This window comes from Schistocerca serialis, chromosome 5 (assembly GCF_023864345.2).
Source record: "Schistocerca serialis cubense isolate TAMUIC-IGC-003099 chromosome 5, iqSchSeri2.2, whole genome shotgun sequence".
NCBI lineage: Eukaryota > Metazoa > Arthropoda > Insecta > Orthoptera > Acrididae > Schistocerca > Schistocerca serialis.
Window position 1 is genome coordinate 567388420 of NC_064642.1, and position 27036 is coordinate 567415455.

Sequence of the window (27036 nt, forward strand, 5' to 3'; positions counted from 1 at the left end):
CTGTTGACGCCACCTCCTTCAGGCTACAAACCCACTATCTTATTCCTCATACACCATACTAACTTTATCATAACTCAAAATTACTTCTCCTTTCAAGATAGGATATACAAGCAATTCTGCAGCACAGCCATGAGCACCTGCATGGCCACCTCCTGTGACAATCTGTTTACGGGGCACCTAGAGGAGACCTTCCTAGCCTCCCAAAATGTTAAACCTCTAGCTTGCTTCAGGTTCATTGATGATTCTTCATGATCTGAATTCAGAACCAAGACACTCAGTCCTCATTCCTTCACAACCTCAATACCTTCTCTCCCATCTGCTTTACCTGGCCCTCCTCTATTCAGCAAGCTACCTACCTGGACATTGATGAATTCTTCCTCTCTGATGGCTCTATCCACACATCTGTCTACACAAAATCCATCAACCACCAACAGTACCTGCATTTCGACAGCTGTCATCCCTTCCACACCAAAAAATCCCACCCCTACAGCCTGGCTACCCGAGGATGTTGCAATATACTAAGGGCCTCACCAAGGCCTTTACAGACAGACGCTATACCCAAACCGAGTCCGCAAAGAGATCTCCCACCCTTCTGAAGATGTGTGCCGTCACCCACCTCATCTCTATAGCAGCCTAGTCCATTGTTATGCCACCTCCACTCCCAATCCCAACCTCTTGCCACAGGGATCATATCCCTGTGAAATATCCAGGTGCAAAACCTGCCCAATCAATCTACATCTACATCAATACTCTGCAATCCACCTTACAGTGTGTGGCATTTGCATACATACTCCACAAGCCACTGCACAGTGTGTTGCAGAGGGTATTGTGTAGCACAACTAATCATTCCCTTTCTAGTTCCACTCGCAAACAGAATGAGGGAAAAACGGCTATCTGTATGTCTCCATATGAGCCCTAATTTCTCGTATCTTATCTTTGTGGTCTTACATGCAATATATGTCAGTAGCAACAGAATTGTTCTGCAGTCAGCTTCAAAAATTGGTTCTCTAAATTTTCTCAATAGTGTTCCTTGAAAAGAACATTGTCTTCCATCCAGGATTCCCATTTGGATTCCTGAACATCTCCGTAAGACTTATGTGTTGTTCAAACCTGCCAGTAACAAATCTAGCAGCCCACCTCTCAACTGCTTTGATGTCTTCCTTTAATCTCAACAGGTATGGATCCCAAACTCTTGAGCAGTATTCAAGAATAGGTTGCACAAGCATCCTATATGCTGTATACTTTACAGATGTACATCACTTTCCTAGAATTCTCCCAATAAACCGAAATCGACCATTCACATTTCCTACCACAATCCTCACATGCTCGTTCCATTTCATATTGCTTTGCAACATTATGACCAGATATTTAAACAACATGACTGTGTCAAGCTGCATCCAAACATGACAGGTTTGTTTTTCCTACACATTTGCATTAACTTACATTTTTCTACATTGACAGCTGGCAGCCGTTCATTACACCAACTAGAAATTTTGTCTAAGTCATCTTATATCTCCTATAGTCACTCAACTTTGACACCTTACCATACACCACAGCATCGTCAGCAAATAACTGCAGATTGCTGCCCATCCTGTCCACCAAATCATTTATGTATGGTTCAAATGGCTCTGAGCACTATGGGATTTAACATTTATGTATATAGTGAATAATAGCAGTCCTATTACACTTCCTTGGGGCCCTTTGACAATACCCTTGTCTCTCATGAATACTCACCTTCGAGGACAACATACTGGGTTCTGTAACTTAAGAAGTTTTGGAGCCACTCACAAATCTGTGAACCCATTCCAAAGGCTTGTACCTCCTTCAACAGTCTGCAATGGGGCAATATGTCAAATGTTTTCCAGAAATCTAGAAATATGGAATCTGGCTGTTGCCCTTCATCTACAGCCTACAGTACATCATACGAGAACAGAGTTTGACATGAGCAGTGCTTTATGAAACCACACTGATTCATTAACATAAGCTTCTTGATTTCAAGAAAATTTATTATATTTGAAATGAAATATTGGCCTGCAAGTTTTTGGGTCTGTTCTTTTGCCCTTTTATACACAGGAGTCACCTGTGCTTTTTTCCAGTCACTGGGGCTTTGCACCTGGAGATAGATTTGTGATAAATGCAAGCCAAGTAAGGGGTCAATGTCATAGAGTACTCTTTGTAAAACCTTATTGGGTTTCCATCTGGACCTGGTGACTTACTTGTTTTCAACTCGTTGTTTCTCTGTGTCAGGGATGCTTGTTACTGCGTTATCCATAGAGGAGTCTTTTTAATGATCAATAAATGGTACGTTTGTACGATTCTCCTGCTTGAATGATTCCTTGAATGTGCAATTTAAAACTTTGGCTTTCATTTTGCTATCTTCAACTGCCACACCAGACAAGTCAACAAGTGACTGGATGGAAGCATTAGACCCACATAGCGATTTTACATAGGACCAGAATTTTCTTGGATTCTCTGCCAGATCTTTTGCTAAGACATGACAGTGATAGTAGCTGTATGCTTCATGCATAGATCTTTTCACGGGTGCACAAATCTCTACTAGCCGTTGTTGTCAGTTGCATGTTCTCTTTTGAACTGAGAGTGCAACAGCCTTCGCTTTCTCAGCATTTTCTGAATCTCATTATTAAACCATGGTGGGTCATTTCCATCCTTAATCCATTTACTAGGCACAAACTTGTCCAGATCACAATTTACAATTTGCTTAAACTTTACCCATAATTCTGCTATGTCCATGTTAATGGAAGTAAGTGATGTCCATTCACTGTCTAAGTGAGATGCTAACAACTGCTTATCAGCCCTTTCTTGCAGAAATAACTCTCATAACCTTCTTAACTGATTTATTAATTTTCAGAGACATAATTGCTGTAATGAGTTCATGATCGCTAATTCCAGTTTCTATACTGACACTGTCGATAAGGTCCGGTCTATCTGTAATTAATGTGTAATGTGTAATGTGCTGCGAATACATAGAAAGACAGATCCCTTATCATTTAGCTACAAAATAGCAGGTCAGCAACTGGAAGCAGTTAATTCCATAAATTATCTGGGAGTGCGCATTAGGAGTGATTTAAAATGGAATGATCATATAAAGTTGATTGTCGGTAAAGCAGATGCCAGACTGAGATTCATTGGAAGAATCCTAAGGACATGCAATCTGAAAACAAAGGAAGTAGGTTACAGTATGCTTGTTCGCCCACTGCTTGAATACTGCTCAGTAGTGTGGGATCCGTACCAGATAGGGTTGATAGAAGAGATAGAGAAGATCCAACGGAGAGCAGCGCGCTTCGTTACAGGATCATTTAGTAATCGCGAAAGCGTTACGGAGATGATAGATAAACTCCAGTGGAAGACTCTGCAAGAGAGAACCTCAGTAGCTCGGTACGGGCTTTTGTTAAAGTTTTGAGAACATACCTTCACTAAAGAGTCAATCAGTATATTGCCCCTTCTACGTATATCTCGCAAAGAGACCATGAGGATATATCTTGCGAAGAGACCATGAGGATAAAATCAGAGAGATTAGAGCCCACACAGAAGCATACCGACAATTCTTCTTTCCACGAACAATACGAGACTGGATTAGAAGGGAGAACCGATAAAGGTACTCAATGTACCCTCCGCCACACACCGACAGGTGGCTTGCGGAGTATGTATGTAGATGTAGATGTAGAATTACACAGTCTAACAAATTTCCATTGTGTGTAGGCTGCCAAACTGGCTGTTCCAGACAATTTTGAGGTGGCATGTTCAAAAGTACTAAGCATTATTGTCTGTCTGTGCCCCCTACAATGAATCCATAGACATCCCAGCCTATACTCGGTAAGTTAAAGTTGTTATTTATTTATTTACTGCAACTAGTAATGTGTGATCTGGGTACTTACATGCTACTGACCATAGACATTCTTTGAATGACTCAAGAATGTCACAGAATCAGGTGGCCAGCAAAAACACCCAAAAATTAACTTGGTTTCACCTAGACCTGTTACACACAACCGGATAACATCACTGTCGCACTCAATTTCAACCTCAATAGGGAGAATATTTTTCTGAACTGCAATGAACATTCCTCCCCCTCTGGCCTATAATGTCTTTCCAATATACATATCATGACTCATTAAATATCTCAGAGTTTTCCACTTTGGCTTTCATCCAGCTCTCGGTCCTGTGAATAATTTTAGTGCGAGAACATTCCAGGAGGCCAGTCAATTTGGTAACTTTTTTATGAATACTTTGATAGTTTACTGATAAAATTATTACAGTTGAAGTGTTTTACTCTGAACACAGTCTGATTTCCTTTGTTGCATACTGACTGGTGAGTGTTCATCACAGTGCCTCAAACTACTGCCTAGCCTAAAAAACCCTTGTGTGCACTCCACAAGCACTCCGCTACCCAAGTAGCTGCCTCCTTTGTGTACTGCACTGCTGGCCTATCAAGGGAAGTCCTACAAATCCCCAACTGATAATGCAAATCTGCAGTCAAGACTGCCACAGAACCGATGAATCCTTTGGTTGTGACCCTCCACTCAGTTCCAAACCAAAGGACCCCAACCAACTCTGCGAAGAAATTGTGAGCTCTGCCTTCACACCACGTATAAGGCCTCCATCCACCCAGCACTTCCTATTCCAGTCCTGTCACAGTCTAATCCTACTCCATCAGAGATTGACTCACCTGTGAAAGCAACCATGTCACATACCAGCTCTTCTGGAATCATTGCACAGCTTTTTATATTGGAATGAGAGCCAACCAGCTGTCCACCAGGATGAACGGCCACTGCCAAAGTAGACCATCCTGCGGCACAAAATGCAGCTGTACATAATACACTTGATTTCAATGGCTGCTACACAAACCGGGTCATCTGGTCCTCCCCTCCACCACCAGCTTTTCTGAACTGTGTAGATGGGAGTTATCCTTTCAACATATTCTCAGCTCCTGAAATTACCCTGGCCTCAACTTATGGAAACCTACTGTAACCACACCCACCAGGTTCCACCCCCTCTGTTCTATCACCTTCTTCCTGAGTAATGAATATGAAATGGATGATGATTCACTATGTGTTATGTTATGGACATGTTACTCAATGGGATACATTCTATTTAGAAAAATTCATAATCTAGAAAGAATTTAAAAAGACATTTAATGAAAAGTACTGGTCAGAAACAGCACAAAGGAAACCTCAAACAAGATTACTAGTACATGAGAATATAACTGAACTACTAACAGTCTTTTGAATTGTGTAACACATTAGATAATTGGGATAAGTCAATAGAGTCAACTGATGGATAAAGTAATTAACAGTTTACCAATAAGAAATGATAGGTAATTATGAAATAAGGCAAACAACTTACTATACTTTTGGGAGAAAATTTGGTATGTTATATAAATTCAATGAGCAGGGATTCTTATAAGGAATCACAATTCACAAGGCAGAGGGGAGAAAAAGAGGAAATGTTTGCAAAGTGCAAAATAGCAAAATCAATTAACTGAATGGGAGCAAAAACAGATATAAATTTGAAGAATAAATGTAGGGAGAGAACAAGGGAGATCTCAGAAGGGGACAGAAGGTGTTCTGGAGATAGTTTCAGCTTTTGAAACATGGACAGTTAAATGGATTGCATTGACTATTCCCTTTAGTCTGGTGTAAGATAGAGAAGTTGATAATGGAAGAACTGTTATATGAAGGTAAAGTAGAACCAAGTTGCAGGTGAGGAAACCCATTGTGACAGGAAACTCCATGAATGAATAAATCAGTACTGTGTTAGATTCAGGGGCTGAAACAAGTGTTATAGTCTATCTGATCCAAAGTATCTCATCACTCCTAAGTAATGTGGAATTGGCTAGTAGATGTCACGAGAGGTGGCCTCACCAGTACGAAAGAAAGTGGGGAGTATTGTGTTGTCAGCAGTGTAGCAAAATGGGTCAGTCAGAAGAGGTTAGTGACTTAAAACATGGAATAGTCATCAGATGTTGCCTGAGTAACCTATCCCTCAGTGATATCTCAACCCTTCTAAGGCTGACCAATTCAACTACAGGGGACGTGACTGTGAAGTGAAAATACAAAGCAACAACAACAGCTAAACAAGACCATACAGACCTCTTGTAATGACAGACAGGGACCATTGAGCATTGTAGACGGTGTTCATAAAAAATCACATGAAATCAATGGAAAGAATCATTTATGAGTTCCAAAGCGCTACCACCAGTCCAGTTAGCACAGTGACTGTGCGTAGAGAGTCAAAATGGATGAGATACAATAGCTAAGCAGCTCCTCATATACTAAGGCGACAAAAGTCACGGGATAGTGTTATGCACATATACAGATGGTAGTAGTATTGTGTACATGATGTACAAAAGGGCAGTGCATTGGTGGTGCTGTCATCTGTACTCAGGTGATTCATGTGAAAATGTTTCCAAAGTGATTATGGCCACACAACGGGAATTCAGATTTTGAACCTGGAGTGGTGCTTGGAGCTAGACACATGGGACAGTCCATTTTGGAAATAGTTAGGGAATTCAATATTCCAAGATCTACAGTGTCAAGAATGCGCCAACCATAGCAAATTTCAGGTGTTACCTCTCACCACGGACCAAAGGCAGAGGTGTTTGCATCGAGTTGTCAGTGATAACAAGCAAGCAACACTGCATGAAATAACAACAGAAATGAATGTGGGATGCATGACAAACATATCTCTTAGGACAGTGCAGGGAAGTTGGGCATTAACAGGCTATGGTAGCAGATGACTATTGCGAGTGCCTTTGCTAACAGTATGATATACCTGCAGTGCCTCTCCCGGGCTCATGACCACATTGGTTGAATCCTAGAGAACTGGAAAACCTTTGTCTGTTCAGATGAGTCCCAGTTTCAGATGGCAAGAGCTGATCATAGGAATTTGACAGTGGCACAGACCCCAGAAAGCCATGGGCCCAAGTTCCCAACAAGGCAATGTGCAAGCTAGTGGCAACTCCATAATGGTGTGGGTTGTGTTTACATGGAATGAACTGGGTCCTCCGGTCCAACTGAACCGATCATTGACTGGAAATGGTTATGTTTGGATATTTGGTGACCATTTGTACCCATTCACGGATTTCATGTTCCCAAACAATGATGGAATTTTTATGGATTACAATCCACTATATCACCAGACCACAACTGTTCATGATTGGCTTGAAGAGCAATCTGGACAATTCGAGCAAATGATTTGGCCACCCCTATCAACCAACAAGGGTCATAATCGGGAGCTCAGTTTGTGCACAAACTCCTACATCAGCAACACTTTCACTATACTAGACAGTTATAGACACAGCATGGCTCAATATTCCTGCAGGGGACTTCCAATGACTTGTGGATTCCATGCCATGTTAAGCAGCTGTGCTGCACTGGGCAAAAAGGGGTCTGACACCATATTAGAAAGCTTCCCACAATTTTTGTCACTTCAGTGTAAGCCACATATTACTGTAATAAATGCAAAGTGATGCTTGAGGTGGTCTAAAGAGTGATGCTACTGAACAGTGGGTGACTGGAAATGAGTAACCTGGAGTGAAGAATCATGCTATATCCTGTGGCAATCTGATGGGAAGGCTTGGGTTTGGCAAATAACTGAAGAACGTTACCTGCCAACTTCTGCAGTGCCAACGGTGAAGTACGGAGGAGGCGATATTACTGTATACGGATGTTTTTTGAGGTCAGGGTGTGATCCCCTTATTGTGCTTAAGAAAATGATCAAAGCAGAAGTATATGAATACATTTTACAGTATTGTGTACTGCTTACATAAGAGGAACAGTTTGAAGATGTGATTGTATCAGTACGACAATGGATTGTAGCATAAAGCACCATTTGTGAAGCAACAGTTTGCAGACAGAAACATTTGTGAAATGGATTGATCTGCCTAGATTCCCAACCTGAACTCAATGGAACACCTGTGAGATGACGGATTGTTGACTTTACTCTAGCCCCTAGAGCCCAAAATCATTACTTTCTCTGGTTTCGGCTCTTGAGAAAGAATTCCTCCACAGATATTCAAATACCTCATTGAAAGTGTCTAAAGCAGAGTTCAAGCCATCATAAAGGTGAAGGATGGACACATTCCATATTACTGTCCACTAATAGGTGTCCAAATACCTACATTCTGATAGTGCAGCAGATGTGGAGACAAGTAAGAAGGGGAAAGGGGAGCAGAAAAGGAGAGAAGTAGAGAAAGTGAAAGAGACTGTTGGGTGTGTTAGTGGAGTAGAAGGCTGTGTAGCACAGGAGTGGCAGCAAGAATGGGGATAGGTATGTGAAGGACACTGACTAGTTAAGGCTGAGCCCAGGTGGTTACAGGAATGTAGGCTGTTTTGAAGTGGGAGTTTCCACCTATGCAATTCAGAAAAGTTAGTATTGGTAGGAAGGATCCAGATGGTGCAGGCTGTGAAGCAGTCATTGAAGTGAAGCATGTTATGTTGGGCAGAATGTTCAGCAAATGGGTGGTCAAGCTGTCTCTTGACAATAGTTTGTCAGTCGGCATTCATGCGGACAGCCAGCTTGTTTGCTGTCGTGCCCACTTAGAAAGCACCACAGTGGTTGGAGCTTAGCTTGTAGATCACATGACTGCTTTCACAGGTAGCCATGCCTTTGATGGGATAGGAGATGCCTGTGACTGGACTGGAGCAGGTGGTGGTGGGAGGATGTATGGGACAGGTCTTTTGCAGAGATATGAGCAATGAGACAAGCAGTTCAGACAGGATTGGAGTAGGGACAGACAAGGAGATTGCGAAGGCTTAGTGAGCAGTGGAATACCATTTTGGGAGGGTTGGGAAGGATAGTAAGTAGGATATTCTTCATTTCAGGTCATGATGGAAGGTAGTCAGAATCGGACTGAATCCTGAGGGGAATGCTCCTTTAGGGCAGGATTGTGGGTATTTGGGAGATGGTACGTGACTGGAGAGGCAAGGCACCGAAGATCTGTTTCATACAAGGTTAAGAGGGTAATTTCAGTCTGTGAAAGTCTCAGTGAGATCCTTGGTATATTTGGACAGGGACTACTCATCACTAAGATACAACAAGCAAGAGCAGGAGGGACTTATTGGTATGGAATGGATGGAAGCTGTCAAAATGCAGGTATTGCCATGGCATGTTTGATGTGGATAGAGGTGCTGATAGAATCAGCCTTGTGGTGGAGGTCAACATTGAGAAAGGTTTCTTGTTGGGTTGAGGAGGATCATGAGAAGTGAAAGGGGGAGAAAGTATTGAAGTTCTGGATGAATGTGGGTACGGTGTTCTCATCCTTGGTCCAGATCACAAAGGTGTCACTAACAAATATGAACCAGGTGATTGTTTTGAGATTCTGGGTGGTTTGGAAGATCTCCTCTATACGGCCTATGAATAGGTTGGCACAGGATGGTGCCATGCTGCTGCCCATTGCTCCACCACAGATTTGTTTGTAGGTGATCCCTCCAAAGGAGGAGTAATTGTGCGTGTGGATATAGTTGATCATAGTGATCCATAAGGGGTTGTAGATTTGGAGTCAGTGAGGCACTGAGAAAGATAGTGTTCAATAGCTGCAAGACCATGGGCATTGGGGATGTTTGTGCAGAGGGAAGTGGCATTAACAGGGATGAGCAGGGCACCGTGAAGTAAAGAAGAGGAACTGTGGAGAGTTGGTGGAGGAAATGGTTGGTGTTTAATATATATAACAACGTACGTTACAGGTTTTGTTTTGTTTTGGAGTGCGAAAACAATTACGCGTCCATGTCAGATCTGTACAACACAACGGCAAAGAGTGGAATTAAAAACAACTACACGCCAATCCCAACTGACAGAAGAGAAGACAGCTAAAAACAGGGCTGTGAAGAAAGGTCTATAAAATCTGCCATAAAGAAATGGAGGTCCAGAACTAAAAATTAAATGTCTTCGCCATGTTGACACCTTTTCTGGAGCAGGTGGTAGTGGAAGGAAACGATCTATTAACTTAGCTGCAACCACTCTGCTGCTTTCTATCTGGGCACGACAATTAAGAAGCTGTGGCCGGACAAACAGTGGCCAAGAGACAGTTGGACCACACAGTTGCTGAACATGTGCACAACACAGTGTGCTTCACTTCAATGATTGCTTCACAGCCTGCACCATCTGGATCTTTGCTACAAATACCAGCTTTTCTGAGCTGCGGAGGTGGAAACTCTCCCTGCAACTACCCCCTTCCCTCCTCCCACCACAGCACTACATTGCCTTCTACTACATCAACATGACCACTACTCTTTTTCCCCATCTTTGCTTCTCTCCTTTTCCACTCCTCTTTCCTCCTCCTCTGCTTCTCTCCTTTTCTGCTCCCCTTCCCATCCCCCAAACCCCACAACTGCACCTAGAATAGGACTTCTAGGTGCCCCATCACATCCCTGCATCATCCCTCAGGCAGCGCTACACCTTCCCCCACAGGAAATGAGGCATTAGAACACTTGCCCACAAAAGGCAAAGGTCCCGAGTTTGAGTCTCAGTCTGGCACACAATTTTGATCTGCCAGGTAGTTTCATATCAGTGTACACTCCGCTGCAGAGTGAAAATTTCATTTTGGCACATAAATCTACTTGGTGATGGAGGTTTAACCCTTCAAAATGTGTTGTGTATACAAATAAACAGTGCCTGGGAACAGTAAACTTGTTGTTACATTCAACAGCATGGAAAGCATTTCTGAAGAAGAGAAATTTGTTAACAGTGAATATAGACTTAAGTATTAGGAAGTATTTTCTGAAGGTATTTGTCTAAAGTGCAGCCTTGCACGGAAGTGAAAGCATTTCACACAAAAGAAGAATAGAAGCATTTGAAATGTGGTGCTACAGAAGAATGCTGAAGAATAGGCCTTGATGCGTAGATCATGTAACCAATGGCAAAGTACTGAATAGACCTGAAGAGAACATCACACCAGTCTTCAGACTGAAAACAACAAGTTTACACATTTGGTTAAAACAATTAATTCTATTCAACTGAAGAATCCCTAGAAACTAAATAATCTAGTTATTTTCTCTGTATGTGATTACTGAGTAAAACATGACTGCACTGTAAACTTTGATGAATCCAACTGAATGAAAAATACAGATTTCAATTAAGCATCTGCCTGAGCTGGTGATTTTGTACAGCATATTCATCCAACTTTATAGGAAACAACTGCTCTTACATGTACAGTCCACTCAACACGTTATTTGTGGGGCTGAGTGTCACACGAGATGTCAATCTTTCAGCACATATGGTAAGTGATGGTACAAGTGTTAAACTGGCATTGTGGGACATGGCTCAAGTATTATTTCCATAAAGGCTGTAAAGACATGAAACAATTTTTCTTTACAAATTGTAAAACATGTTTACTCTTCAGTTCAAAAGGTGGGACAAGAGCCAAGAAAAGTTTAAATTACTGCAAAACAGATAACCAGTTTCCGTGACTGGCAGTGTTAATAACATCCGTCACCATCAAAAGTAAGGAGAATGGTTTTTATTGGTTTCAATGTTAACAGCAGATACACTTACCTCAAATTCAGCAGCTCGTAACTGGCCAAAGAACACTTTCCGCATCAATTTTCCAGCAAGTATAACAAGAATAAATGCCTGAACATAAATCACCTGCAAATAAGAAAATGATTGAAAACTATGTAAGCAAGTATCCCCTCTAAGTAAATAGTATCCTGTCTCATTATACAGAAGGTGATACACATTAGAAATCAAATGTAGAAATATATTTATAATTGGGGAAGGGGGGGGGGGAGATTTTATGGATACCGTGAACTGAGGTAGATCTTTTAAAAAATCTCGCACCTCACATAATTATTGAGTGATGACAAATGTTATGCAAAAAATGTTATCAAAAAATAAATGATATTTTTCATCATCATGGACACATTTCATACCATCACTTTTCAAAAGTGGACTGATCTTATCTAAATTTGTTAGTTATCAGCAGTAACTTTGTACAAAATGCTATTCAACAGTTCATGTATAAGTAACTGCACAGAAAGGAGAAAAAACTAACAGAGAGAATTAATCTAATACAAGGAATTTGGAACCTTGGGATTTGATGCAGCTTTTGAACAAAATAAGCAGTACAGTTTCAATGTCATTTGACATCCTCAGATAGAAAATGATCACCTCCAGACTTCTCCATCCATTACAGTCTTCAGTGACAAGCACTCATGTTTCTTCTGCAGTATGAATTATAATTTTATTCATAGCTTCCGGTGAATGCTTTGGAATATAAAAATTACTTTTGTGATAGCTAGAGGAAGAAATTAACTAAATTTCAAGGCCACAAATGAGATGCAATATAATTTTCTCACAAGGGGGTCATGAATCTCAATTCCCCATTCTTAAAGCCTCCAACATTAGTTGCACTCTCTCTCTCTCTCTCTCTCTCTCTCTCAAGCGAATGCTCTGGGGAGTATGGTGGATGATACAGTACTTCCCAGTCCCATCATCCGAACAGAGTAGCCACAGCTTGCGCTGTATGCGCCCACGCATTGTCGTGCAAAATGATGGGTGGGTTGTGCAGAAAGTGTCGCCGCTTCTTTTGCAAAGCTGGTTGCAGGTGATGCTCAAAAAACAAACAGTAATACTGTGCATTGACGGTATGCCGTGGACGAACGTAATGCATTAGGATAACACCGTCACAGTCATAAACAAGAATCACCATAACTTTCACCATACTGGGGCTCTGACACTCTTTCGACTTTCACGGCGACTCATGTTGATGCCATTCGTTGAATAGGCAGTTCAGTTTTGGCTCATACAATGTGGCCCATGTCCCATCCGTGTCATAAAACGGCATACGACAGCTTCTCCTTCACACTCATTGTGCTCCAAGTGCATCTGGGCAGTGTCGTAACACATCCATTTCTGCACTTCCATCAAGTCATGCAGAACCCATCGTGAAGCAAATTTTTAGCATGCCCAGGCGTTCCTTCAGAAGGCGAAGCACAGTTGTATGCACTAATCCGGTTTTGTGGGCAAGCTCACGAATTGTATGGCGTCGATCACTGTCCACTAATGCGACAACAGCATGCACTTCTTCTTCTGAGACGCTAGGACAACCTGCCCGATGCATGTCTGCCAAAGTCTGTCGACCTTTGTTGAAGGCTTTTACCCAACATGCCACTGTTCTGTAACGGCAATGCCGATTCCCCACACGCCTCTTGAAGACCTTGATGACACTGTCGTGCTGTATGACCTCTGGCACATTCAATCTTGATCCAACACTGGCCTTCCTCTACAGTCTGTGCTCCCCATATTCTCCCCTACTGCCAAATTAATAACTCCTTGATGTCTCAAGATGTGCCCTATTAACCTGTTCCTTCCTTTAATCAAATTGTTACTTAAAGCACTTTTCTCCCCAAATAATGATTCAGTACCTCTTTATTATGAGATCAAAGAAATAAAATATCTCCTCATTAGTTATCCGATATGCCTATCTAATCTTCATTATTTTTCGTAACATTACATTTCAAATGCTTCAGTTGCCAGCTCATCTTGCAGAACAAAAATTTCATAGTGTATTTCTCTGAATGCGTCATACGATAAATTAAACTGAGCCTCAGAAACTGTTCAGTGACCATATTTCACTAAGATATAGATGCGAAATAGGGATGTTTTCTGATGGATTGATGGCAAATAATGACCTACTTAAAAAGATTAAATGCAATATTTCGTTCTGTGAAGCAGACTTTGATGGCAGGACAGCATTCTCAATAGCCTGCATCAGATGAAGATAAGCCACTGCACTGAAATATGGAATGAAAGAAAGAAGAGGGCAGTTGCATTGAAAGGTCAATACAATTCCATCGTTCATTAGTTTTTCTTATGACCAAATGAGAGCTGACTTAACATGCTGATGGGGTCACCATGGGAAGTGCTCTTCTCCCTTGGTGGCTAACATGCCATGGTGGTTTTTGAGAAGACAGCCCTGAAATCAATAAACCTTAAAGCGACCATTTCTTGGAGGTATGTTGATGTCACATTCACAGTAAGTCCAAAGATAGTAAAAAAATAATGGTTTTTTTTGGACAGTATCTCAACTCCATCCACACGAACACCCAGTTGCCATGCAAACAGGAAAGATGGTTGTTTGCCTTTCTTTGATGTTTTGGTTACATGGAAAAATAGTGACTTCCTGTGTCATTCAGTTCATCACAAGCTCATTCACTTGGATTTGTATTAACAACCTTTGAGTTGTCATCCTCTGTAGCAAATCATGGGTGTACTTAAGACACTTGTACAAAGAGCACACACAGTTTCCGAACCTGAAAGTTTGCCTAAGAAACTTGCCCATCTAAGAGCAATGTACAGGGAAAATGGATACTTAACATACAAGATTAACATGGCACTTTCACCTAAAGTAAAAAACTAACAACCTAATAAGGAGAGTACAATATGCAGCTTTTCTTTCATATGCTGATAACACCTTTTTTTAAGATAAGCAAGATAACCTAGAAATTCCAAATTAAAATGGTTACCCATCCACCATCTAGGACAGAATCCTTCACCACTTGGATTGATATAAGATTATATTTATTATTGCAGAAGACTAGAGTTTATTAAATACCCTGCCAGTGTGGCATTGCCAATGTGTGTTAAATTACACACACAGTGACAGAACGACTTACAGGACACCAATGCTGCACCCGCTTCTGTGACCCACAAAGTCTGCTACTACTGAGCACTGGACATTCATCAGAATATGATAACACAACAAGTGTGATTGTCACTACTTTCATTTTAGTATTCTATTACTAAAGAGCCCATGGAGATGCACATAGCAGAAAACATTATTAGCTGGGACTGTAGTTATCAGCTGGATAATGCACAGAATCCTATTATTTCCATGATCTGCTGTCAGCACAGATGACAGAATACTTCAAGGGCCACTGAGAGTGGCAACCCACCAAACAGAAGAGGTTCAAACTACTGCTAAGTGTACTGATTGCAACCGCGTTTCACAATGATCACTTGTTGACATGTTGACTCTTTGGCTTCTGTCTTAGGTTCTTTGGTCAACATCTGTTTGATGATTTTTCTGATGTTTCACCGGAATGAGTGGGTGGCATTGCCAAAGCTTCACCCTCCACTGCTAGTGATGGACTGGGGGTGAGTCAGCAGCTGAAGATTATATATACCTGGCTATTCCCTGGTGATTACTACTGTGACTCTTCTCTTCCTACCTGCAACAGTTATTCAATGCACCATGAGAACCCATGATCCACTGAGCTTGAGGCTTTCCTTTTTGTTGTTGAATTTACTCCCATGTTGCTGGATTTGTATGGCTTCCCTGAACAAATTGGCACAGAAGCTCTTCTCCACAGGGGAAACTCTTTATTGATGTATTTTATTATGTGGGCAATAAAACAAAGCATGAGCTCTGCCACAGCTAATTTCTCTACTTCTCTCAACCTGCAAGACACTTTAAGTATGGTATCCTGCCATTGATGGATTGTTCAGTAATTGCCACAGACTTCTCCACATATATAGGGTATACGGTATATTCCAGACATTGAAAGCGAGTCCCAGTTTCATTGTCAGGAATATACTGCATAATCTGTATGTGGGAATGACTTCCCAACCAGTATCACCCAAGTCTGTGTAGCCTTGGCCAAATCGTTGGCACCATTTCACTATGCCTAGATATGACCTTGCATTTTGTTTATATTCTTCCAGATTTTTCACAAAGTATCTGCAATTTAGACATTTTACCTATAAGAATTTTACTGTCCCATATACTTCAGCTTCGGAGTTCATTTCCAGATGGTGTGCCATTTCAACTGCACACTGTTATGCACTCGTTATCTGAACCACAGCAATACTGTGTCTGCAGAAAACCAAGAACATGTACTCTATTCTACAATGCACCACTCCTGTTGTGCAATAGTCTTAGCATGGGTCAACATGTGTAACTTACTTTCTGAAACCCCAACATATTTCCAGAGAACTTTTACCTCTACAGTGTGGTGTAACATTGATGTGATCCTCCTGGATAAAGTATTACATGGGTAAAATAGTTCCTTATTCAGATTTGCAAGTTGGGAGGATATTACCATCAGAAAAAATAAAAATAAACAAACAAATCAGGCGTTACATGAATTGGAGTGTGAAATTTTAGATCTTTCACTTGTGTAACTTGTCCCGCGAGGTCAAAGAAATTGTTCATCACATCAAGAGAGATTAAAATTTAATTTTGATAGGGAGGTGATTTTGATTGCAGCGAAAATAGTAGAACAACACAGACTGTGAGAAAGAAACAAAAGAGGAAGCCAGCTGGCAGAATTTTGCACAGAGCATGATTTAATCATTGAAAACACTCGGTTCAATAATCATAAATGAATGTTTATGCAGAAAAGACCTGCAGCCAGCACAAGCTTTCAAATAGTTTACCAAAGATAGGAAACAGATTTATAAACCATGTTTTAAACGGCTAGGATGAGGCCTAAGTGGAACAGGCAAAATGAAACAGACACACTTAAAAGAAAGGGCAGGATAAGTACAGTGTCAATGCAGGAATCGATAAAACAGAAATGCAAATCTGTTAAAGCATGTACAGCTATCAAAAAAGATAACTGCTGCTTGCAGAAAAACAGAAAAAACCTATGAATGAAAGAAAGCACCATTATGAACATTGAGAGCTCAGGTGGTAAATCAGCTACAAGCAATGAAGAGAAGGGTGATAGGAGGAAGAAACAAATAAAATGACTACAGAAAGAAATGATACTTCACAGTATTATGGGAATGAATTTGAAATGTGTGATGGGGTACCGTGAGAAGAATTTAGCAGGATGCTGAAACACCCTAGTCAAAGCAAGATATGTGAGTTAGACGTGGTTTTAAGATCCTTGCCATAACAAACCATAACAAAACTGTAAACTGGTATGCAGGATGGTTGAGAAATATCAATACGCTTCTTCACCGAAGAATGTAACAATCACAATACCAAAGATAGCTGGTGACGACAATAAACCAGGGTGTCTTTAGGCTTTGACCACTGATCTTGTACCAAGCCCCAAGAAGCAACACAAACATCGTTTCATGATGGCAACCAATAACCTTACAAATTTTTATGGCATGACAGATAATATAACTATCTAGTACAAAATAATACAAATTATTTATAATAAATACTGAAGCTAACAATACTGTGGTGGGAAAATAAAGGTAGTGGGTGGGGACGTACTAAAGTATAACACAACAACTACAGAATCATATAAATAGTGAGGTAACGCAAATTACAACATAGCAAAAAAATCAATACAGTAATCATAAAGAAGATTGTACTACACACCTAGCGAAAAATCATGAAAGCCAATAATACAGAGCTCAACTTGAAAGACCAACTGCAGTTGTTGTCTGCAGACCGGCCAGAGCAGCCAGAGACAGTGGTCATGTGTGGGTGCGATTTGTGTGAATGTTTCCTACTTCAGAAAAAGGGCTTTTGGATGAAAACTTAAATTTATAGCAGTCTTTTCATTGTGTCTGTCTGTTACTCATTTTCAGCTCTTTTAATGCTGATGTTAGTCTGTATCAATTTCCTTTTACTGAAACTGCAACTCACTGACAGGTAAAAGAATTGTAGACAAAGTGATAGAACTGATAATAATTAGAGATTTATGGAGGAGCCTGCCAGATTACCACAGTGAGCCCTGCAAAGTATGTTTGCATCTGAGAATAATTTGGTACTAACACTAATTTGGACCTGTATTGGAAAGAAACTTCAGGAACAGACTTCATGATTACTGCATGAATGACATACCAGAGGCAAATCACTGTATAAACCCCTAAGCTTGTTGAGACAGCTATCTGCTGTATTGTACTGAGACCTTGGCCTTCATTCCCTTTGACTTCAGGGAACAAAGAACTCACATGCTGAAACTGAGTTATTACCAGAGAATCTGACACAGGCTTGTAGAGTCATATCAGTTCCATCATACTTGTTTTCCAACAGGCATCCGTGTGCAGCACCACTGGCACTTTGCACACAATCTGTTATCAAGTTATAATGTTCAAAATTATCACCAGGATTTTGCAAAGCAGCAATTTTAACATTTCATCACCCTTATTTTTATTTATTATGACAACAGTTACGGCAGAGGGTGAAACCTAATGTTAAAGCACAGTTTACTCCTCAATGAAAGCTAGTGACCTACTTATCCTACTGGTAACAAGTTGATACATGTCCTGTAAGTTTAATATTCTTCATTTTCTTTCATAATCTGACCTGAATTTCAGGCTTTCTGACCATCCTTAAGGGCTGTGGTCTGTCCAGGCGAAAGAGTGCACATATGGGCAAATTTATTGCAACTAACTACATACCTCATAGCAAACTGACAATGAAACAAAATTTTGTAAAGTTTTGTAGTCCCCTAGTCACTAAACTAAAAGAGCTCTCCGTAGATGCAACACACTGCTATGGCACCTATCAATATTCACTGAAATATACAGACAGTTTAGCTGCTGGAAGATTGGCAACATGAGCCTGTTCATAGCTTGTGAACCTGGCTTGAATTAAACGAGGTCTTTGATACTCAAGCTACACTAGATGCCAAAACAATTATTTGATAATCACATTTTCTGGTTTCACAAACACAAACCAAACTGCCAACATAACCTAAACTCAAAAAATCAATATGGTCTTAAAAACATTGTCCAAATTCATTTCTCTTTTAGTTGTGCATGTCTTATGATGCATGCCACAATACCGATAGGTTCTATTGACCCCCAGTAACTATCAAACTAAGGGTAAGATGCAGGAGATGCTTGTCATATACTATTTGATGAGCATATCTGGCTAAAGACGACATAGCAAGCACTGTCCTCTTTCAGTATTAGATGCTTTGTCATTTCATTTTATGTCCCACTATATACTAATAATGTCTGTAGCTTAAAATACTCAAATACTGTTGAGTTATTACTATATTTTAGATACTGAACCTTGCTGAAAAACATGAAAACAGACAACTTATAAAATACATGGAGAGAAGGCAGCTGATTTATCAAATAATGCTCACAGGACTCAGAGAAGCCGTTTTCATTGCATGACTGACATACATTCACAGAACATGAAAATGATAATCACACATAGGATTCCTTGGACATTACTTTTATAAATGCAATGTTAATGCCTTCATTGTTCCCTCATATTAATGTGGGCCTAATTTATACTATTATCTTTCTTTTTTTTATTACATGGTGTTTTGTAAACAGAGCACTACTAACTTGTTTTGTTTTCAAATCAACGACATTGAAAGACTTTATCAACATAAAATTAACTCACCTATAGAACCTGTAATATAGAATTTAATTTTTTTTTGTGTATGACAACTGAGTGATCCGGTGTAAGTCTTTCAAATGGTTGGGACATGGTCAACTTGTGTCTCCCTAAGCATCACAACAAATGCTACTGTGGATAGGGGATCTACAGTTTAATGTGGAATCTGAACCACCTGTCATTCCTGGAGACTATCCATATCACTGACAGGTGTAGGCTACTATAAAGGCAGGTAAATATTCAGTGGTATAACTGGGTTTCGTTCCTCTCCAGGCACACACTTTTCCACAGGACCACCTGGGCAGACTGCTGGTTCTACAGCAATATAATGTTAGTTTGTAAATAAGTTAGAGTATATGTTCAGTTGTCATTATTTCAAAGCAATGTTCTATTAATCATAATACATTTTCTGACATTCCATTTTCTTGTATTTATTACAAATTCATTCTCATCAGTTATGAGGCTTATTGTCTGATCGAAAATACTAGGTGAGCTTTCTTCTACATCCACAATATGCAAGCTGTAAATCAAGTAGGCTACGCCATTAAATTTCTGAAAGTTTGACAAGATTTGTGTGAACTAGAAATTCTTTGAGGAGCATTCACTGGCGAGAAAGTGTCAAATTAAACTTTTGCTGATGCTCTTTTATAATATCAATGGTGATAATTAAACAGCTGATCTGCATATTCTTATCCTCATGAAGTGGAAAGATTTTACCCCACTTGGCCCTAGCATTTCAAATCGCCTCCGTCCATAAATACACCTATTTTCTCCTTGTAAGCATATGTGTGTGTTCAACATGTGAACAGTTATATTATTTCTTTAAAATTATTAAGTAGTTAATACTTTATGTGATACACGTTACTGGTATTTGAGGTACTCAGTACTATGACAGACAAATGTTGGTGTAAGATAACGTTAACTGTTGGACATACTTGTTGCTGAACGACAACAATCCTCAAAACGCAACTCTAGCTTTGCGCAATGCTCACATATTCGGGGCGCTCAGGTTGAAAAAGCACATTATCTTTCACAACATGTATAAATTACGTCTGCGAACTTGTAAACAAACATCGCGTCACACAAACACCGCACATAAAAAAATTTCAGAGGCATCATCATTAACCATGATGGTGTACGCCTAACTGCAAACATGAAATATCGTTTTCAGTGCTTTCTAAGTTGTTAACTATTAGGGAAACAATAGTTTCGACTATATAAACATTATTATAATGACTTGGCACCTACCGCCATACTCGGATTTGATTTTGTGATGTACACAATTGACGGATAAAACTGTTTCTTTTGGTAATATGCATTTCCAATTACTATACTTGTTAATCCGAGGCTAATAAGTGTTATTCCAAGCGACCGCATCTCAAAAAATTTAGTGTCGTCTACTATTTTCAACTACAGCTGATCTCACATCATCCACAACTCAAAATCGACTACAGAGCACTCAGCGGTTTTGAATGACACTACGTGTCATGATCGTCCTATGTTTCAACACTACGTGTTTGTAAATATGTTGCTAGAATTTGGCGGCTGGTTGAAATTCTTGTGAGTTGATTTCGTCCGTAATTGTTTAGTAAGCTATTACATTCTGGATTTGCTTATTTGGTTACTAGATAACTGTCAAAGCAGCAAAATTTAATGGATATCGAATTACGAAACGAAGAATGACTTACGAAATATGAAGCTCGGTGTTTCTGGAACTCAACGAAAAGTGTATCATTGACGAAACACGACTCTCACTTTTTATACAAAGTTGACATTGCAAGAAGGGCGGATAATCCGACTTTCAATTACGTCCATGTACATCATTATATCATTTTTATCCAACATCCTCCATGTGTAACCCTCAACAATGTGAAAGCCCACCCAATGCAGGCTATTTTCAAGGATCCACCGTCTCGCAGCTTAAATGGATTCTATAGACGGCTGATGTGCCTAAATCATCTCTTTTCAACCTCATCTGATATACAGACTAGACCACTGTCCTAGCATTCTACCCTACGCTTCCTACTAACTACAGAGCCGTTTAAGCAGTCATAAATTTCGCGATGGATACCTGTAATAATGGGAAACCCCACTAGCTGGTACAAAGTGAAGTACCGTCTGCCATTTGGTCCACAGTGATTTTCAGAGTAGAAATGTAGATATGAGCAGGACAAAAATATTGTATGATTATTTACTATTATTATGTGGTGGTTGTTCATGTCCTGGAAATTGGAATTAATTCTCAACTTACAATCATTTATTTATTTGCTGATTACATCTTTTCGAATACAGAAAGAAGACAAAAGAAGTGTGTTTTGTTGAGCAAATCATTATTTGAGGAGAGTTAATTTGGCCCATCGTCTAATTATTATCACAGTCCATTTTCGTAAGTTGAAAAGTGCTTTCAGATTTGTTTTACTGTGTCCCAGTTGGTGAAATGCAAAGAAATATGCAGCTCTGGCACATTCTATCTGTAGACGTTGGAGAAGAAACAAAAAACAAAGCACTCTTTGAGTTCAGCTTATTTGTGAAATGTAGGATATATGCCTTCCAGTCAATTTTCATCCAGATGTAAACCCATACTTAGTACTGTACCACATGTTGGAGTCTGTTCACGTTCAAGTCACTTAATGGTGCTCAAATGCCTCGTTATGAACTGTAATTAGTCAAATTTTGTCTTTGTGGTCACTACAGGAGTTAAATCTAAGTGTCTGAAGTATGTTTCATGATTCTTCACTCAATACTGGATCTTGAAACTTCGGAAGTAGGCTTTTGCAGGATAATTGGCATCTATCTTCAGGTGTCCACCAATTCAAGTTTCTCAGCATTTTCATGATGCTCTCCTGCGAGTCAAGCATACCTGTGATCATCATTGTAGCCATTATTTGTACATATTCAGTTAGCCCCATTAGTCACATATGGTACGAGTCGTCCCAATATTCTAAGATGAGGTACACATATGTTTTGTTAAGTGTCTCCTTTGTAGAGTGACTGCACTCTTGCAGTATCCTACCAATAAACTGAAGTCTGTTGCATTCTTTAGTATAGCTATTTTTATTTCTGTTTTCCATTTTTACTTCCATAGTAGATGATTCGAAATGCTGTTCAACATTGACATAATCAAATTCTTTTCCTATTGTATAATATGGACAGATTTTTGTGTCAATACAAAATGCTCTAACTTATGAGTTTCTTTTGCAGTGGGAACACAGTTGTGACACATACCTTCTTGATGTAATTGTCAAAGAACCGAGACCATGTAACTGACTTCTCAGGATTTTGATCAGTTGGTGTATGGTACTTGATTCAGCACCTTTGCTCTTTCTGCAGGGATGGCAGATTTTCAATTCTCTGCAATGAAATATGTAAATTATGTATAAATGCAAAAGAATGAAGTATCTCATAACTGGAACAGTGGAAGCTTCATGAGACTGATCATTGATGATGCTGTTGTCTATAGGGAGGTTACAATGCCAGAAAATGATCTGTACCTATGTTTGGGCCTCTGAGACTCTTCACGTCCAATAGGTCTGATGTGTGTCTAAAATCTATTAATACATGGTCGATCTGATAAGGGCACGGGTGAGGGCAAGGATATCTAACACAGCGAAAGGAGTCCCACCCAGGGCACAGAAATATAATATAACAACTTTAGAATCAGCGGAAGTTAGAGAACAGTATCAGGAGAAGATAACTCGGATTCTGGAAAATGCTGGAGAATCTAACAATATCGAAGATGACAAACTGCCTATTGGCTTCTGTCTCGGGTTCTTCAGCCGACGTTCATCTAATGATTTTTCTGACGTTTCGCCAGCACGAGTGGCTGGCATTGTCAAGGCTTCGCCCTCCATTGGATCATTGGAAGCAATAAAAAAGACGGTGGAGACATCGGCAAGAGAGATACTTGGAACTGGGACAAGACAAGTAAGACCATCATGGTTTGATACTGAATGTGAAATAGTAACTGAAAAAAAGAACAAAGCATATAGAGGGACACTGCGATCACACTGTACGAGGAGGATAGTAGAAGAATTATAAAATAATAATAATAATAATAATAATAATAATAAACCCAGATGATTGAAAAGAGGACTCACCAAAGAAAAAACAGGGAATGGATGAAAGCAAGTGTCAAAGAAATGGGAAGACGGGGCTGTACCAATACGGATTCCTGACCGGGAAGTCAAGTATAGATCAAATATTCACCTTAAGACAAATCCTGGAAAAAACAAACGAAAATGGGGTTTGCATGCATCACCTCTTTATAGATTTCAAAGCAGCTTATGATAGCATAAATAGAGAGCAGTTATATCAAGCTCTAGATGAACTGGGAATCTCGAGAAAGTTGGTAAGGTTGGTGAGAATGACAATGAGCGAAACACAAGGTAGTGTAAGAATAGGAGGAATGATGTCCAATACATTGAGTATTAAAAACGGAGTGTGCATTGGCATATCTTCTCTTTAATGGTGCCCCGGAGAAGATGATGAGAAATGCAAACCTTGTGAATAGGGGAATGATCTTCTATAAATCAGTGCAGATATTGGTCCATGCGGATGATGTAGATATAATAGAAAGAAACCAAAAAGCAATGGAAAAGACATTTACAGCTCTCAAACAGGCTAGTAGGAAGATGGGGTTAATTATTAATGAACAAAAAACAAAATATATGGCAGCTGGAAAAGGACATAGAGAAAATATGCCAAATGCAATAACAATGGGCAATTATACATTTGAGAGAGTTGAACATTTCAAGTACCTGGTCTCGACAGTTACGCATCTAAAAGATACCTCCTATGAAATTAAGCAAAGATTAATACTAGCCAATAGAGCCTATTGTGCTCTAACAAAACGTCTATGCTCAAGGCTCCTGACTCGTACCACTAAATTAACTGTCTATAAATCACTTATACGACCAGTGCTTACATATGCCTCTGAAGCCTGGACATTAACAACTAAAGATATTTAAAAACTGGATGCATTTGACAGAAAGCTACTTAGATGAATTATCGGCCTAATCTGTAAAAGAGGAAGATGGAGGAGGAGATACAACCATGAGCTGTATATCATATACAAAGCCCAACCCATCAGAAGGATAGTGAAATCATCCATACTGAGGTGGGTGGGACATGTGGTTCACATGAATGATACAGAAGTACCAAAAAGAATATTACAATATTACAGAGAGGACATGGTCGACCAAGAGCCAGATGGGAAGATGGAGTAATCGAAGATCTTAGGAAGATGGGATATAAAAACTGGAGAGTATTGGCAAAGGACCAAGAGAAATGGAAGGAAATTGTAGAAGAGGCCAAGGCTCATCATGAGCTGCAGAGCCAAGGAAGAAGAAAGAAGAAGCAATGCCAGAATACTGTAGTGAAATGCAGGAAGAGCTGCAGAGGACTGACGATTGGTGCAGTAAGTGGCAATTGTCAATCATTCTTAAAAACAAATCTCCACTTTGAAATGAGCAACCATTTCTTTTCAGGTGGAAAGATCATCTTCCAAAATACGGTCCATTTACGTTATCAAGTGAAGCCTTGACTCCAGAAGTACTTTCCAACACTTGAAAAGTATAACAAGCTATAAGAATATGCTGTGGCTGTAAAATCTTTATTTGCGATTATTAAGAAACAAAATTGAGATAACAGCATACATCAGTAACTGTCAATAAATACAATTCTTTTATTGATGGAAAAGTGAGATACATAATAATACAAATATAACCTGTTCCTCGTGATGGGGTGATTGAAACACAATCTTCGGATTTTATGATATTTGCCATGAGATATTAGAGAAGCTCTCAATGTGAATACACTTGGTTGTGTGTATTGGTTAGAATCTTTTAAAAAGTAAGTTATGGTTCTGTATGTTGCATTTCGTAATGTGAGGATTGTGGTGACACTTGTGGGGAATTGTGTTTCAACTTGCTTAGTCTCTTGTACAACATTACTTGATAACTAAGATACCACTCACAAACAAAAAGAAAATCTGATTTAAATCACCTCCTAACGTAGGATGGCACCAATAAGTTGCAGCGCCTCTGATGTCTGTTTTATGGAATGTACTTTGAAACTTTCTATGATGGAAGCACATCTCTATGTAAATGTTACTAAATTCACTGAATTTTCTGTAGCAGTGGCTGAAAACTGAAAACACAGGGACAGGGAATCAACCATGAAAAGCAGATCTATTAGACTTACTTAGAAAGGTACAAAGCAGATCTATTAAACTTCCTTAGAAAGGTACTGCATATAACATCCGCAGACATTCGTTTTGCCAAATTATCTGCTTGAGGGATCACAAAAATAATTAACTCTCTAAAAAGAAGTAACTCGTCTGGCTATTACAGTATTTCAACCAAGGGTCTTAATTCTCATGCTGACGTGATAGGGTCACACTTGAGTTAAGCCTGTAACTAGTTGACGAGTCAAGGTGTATTTCCCGAAAGACTGAAGGATGCTATAGTAATGCCCACATTTTAAATGTAGACATAAGCAAAGTGACCACTTATTATTGATCCATCTGTATTCTTCTCATGTTCTCATACATTTTCGTGAATATATCCTGCAAATGAGTTGTGAACCACTTTTCTGAGAGTAACTTTTAACAACAGCTCAGTTTGGTTTCTCATAGATACTGTGCTGAGGAAACTAATATATAACCACATAAACTCAGCTCTGGTAAAACTGAACAAGTAAAATTACTGTACTGACATTTTATGCTCTTGCCAGTGCCTTCAACAATGTGGATCTTAAAAGTCTACTAGCATAATGAAAATAGTGTGGCATAAAAAGTGTCCTTTGAATAGCTGAAGTCTTATCTTAACAACAGAAGGGAAAGGGTTGCATTAACAAATGATACAAAAGTAATAAGACTAAATTTATAGGGGGGAAATGTTAAATATGGTGATCCACTCATTTTTTTGACATAAATACATGATATACCTGAAATAGTGAAGGACTCTTCAGAAACTGTGGTGCTTGCTAAAAAAGATTCCAAACACATTCACACCAGACACTACCAGTAAAGAATGGACAGATTTAAAACTACACTCCTGGAAATGGAAAAAAGAACACATTGACACCGGTGTGTCAGACCCACCATACTTGCTCCGGACACTGCGAGAGGGCTGTACAAGCAATGATCACACGCACGGCACAGCGGACACACCAGGAACCGCGGTGTTGGCCGTCGAATGGCGCTAGCTGCGCAGCATTTGTGCACCGCCGCTGTCAGTGTCAGCCAGTTTGCCGTGGCATACGGAGCTCCATCGCAGTCTTTAACACTGGTAGCATGCCGCGACAGCGTGGACGTGAACCGTATGTGCAGTTGACGGACTTTGAGCGAGGGTGTATAGTGGGCATGCGGGAGGCCGGGTGGACGTACCGCCGAATTGCTCAACGCGTGGGGCGTGAGGTCTCCACAGAACATCGATGTTGTCGCCAGTGGTCGGCGGAAGGTGCACGTGCCCGTCGACCTGGGACCGGACCGCAGCGACGCACGGATGCACGCCAAGACCGTAGGATCCTACGCAGTGCCGTAGGGGACCGCACCGCCACTTCCCAGCAAATTAGGGACACTGTTGCTCCTGGGGTATCGGCGAGGACCATTCGCAACCGTCTCCATGAAGCTGGGCTACGGTCCCGCACACCGTTAGGCCATCTTCCGCTCACGCCCCAACATCGTGCAGCCCGCCTCCAGTGGTGTCGCGACAGGCGTGAATGGAGGGACGAATGGAGATGTGTCGTCTTCAGCGATG

General features: G+C 40.2%; 1 protein-coding gene across 2 annotated transcripts in view; it reads right to left on the bottom strand.

The window, feature by feature from the left end:
* Nucleotides 1-20743, bottom strand: part of LOC126481192 (E3 ubiquitin-protein ligase synoviolin) — an 88646-nt gene extending 67903 nt beyond the window's left edge. Inside the window, exons 1-2 of one of the 2 annotated variants that reach the window (XM_050104782.1) lie at nt 20525-20743; nt 11509-11601 (exon numbers count right to left, since the gene is read on the bottom strand). In XM_050104782.1, coding sequence (XP_049960739.1) covers nt 11509-11601; nt 20525-20653 — 222 coding nt within the window. In that variant the 5' untranslated portion in view covers nt 20654-20743. The remainder of the gene's footprint in view (nt 1-11508; nt 11602-20524) is intronic. The other variant, XM_050104783.1, reaches the window with a different exon arrangement.
* Nucleotides 20744-27036: the final 6293 nt, after the last annotated feature.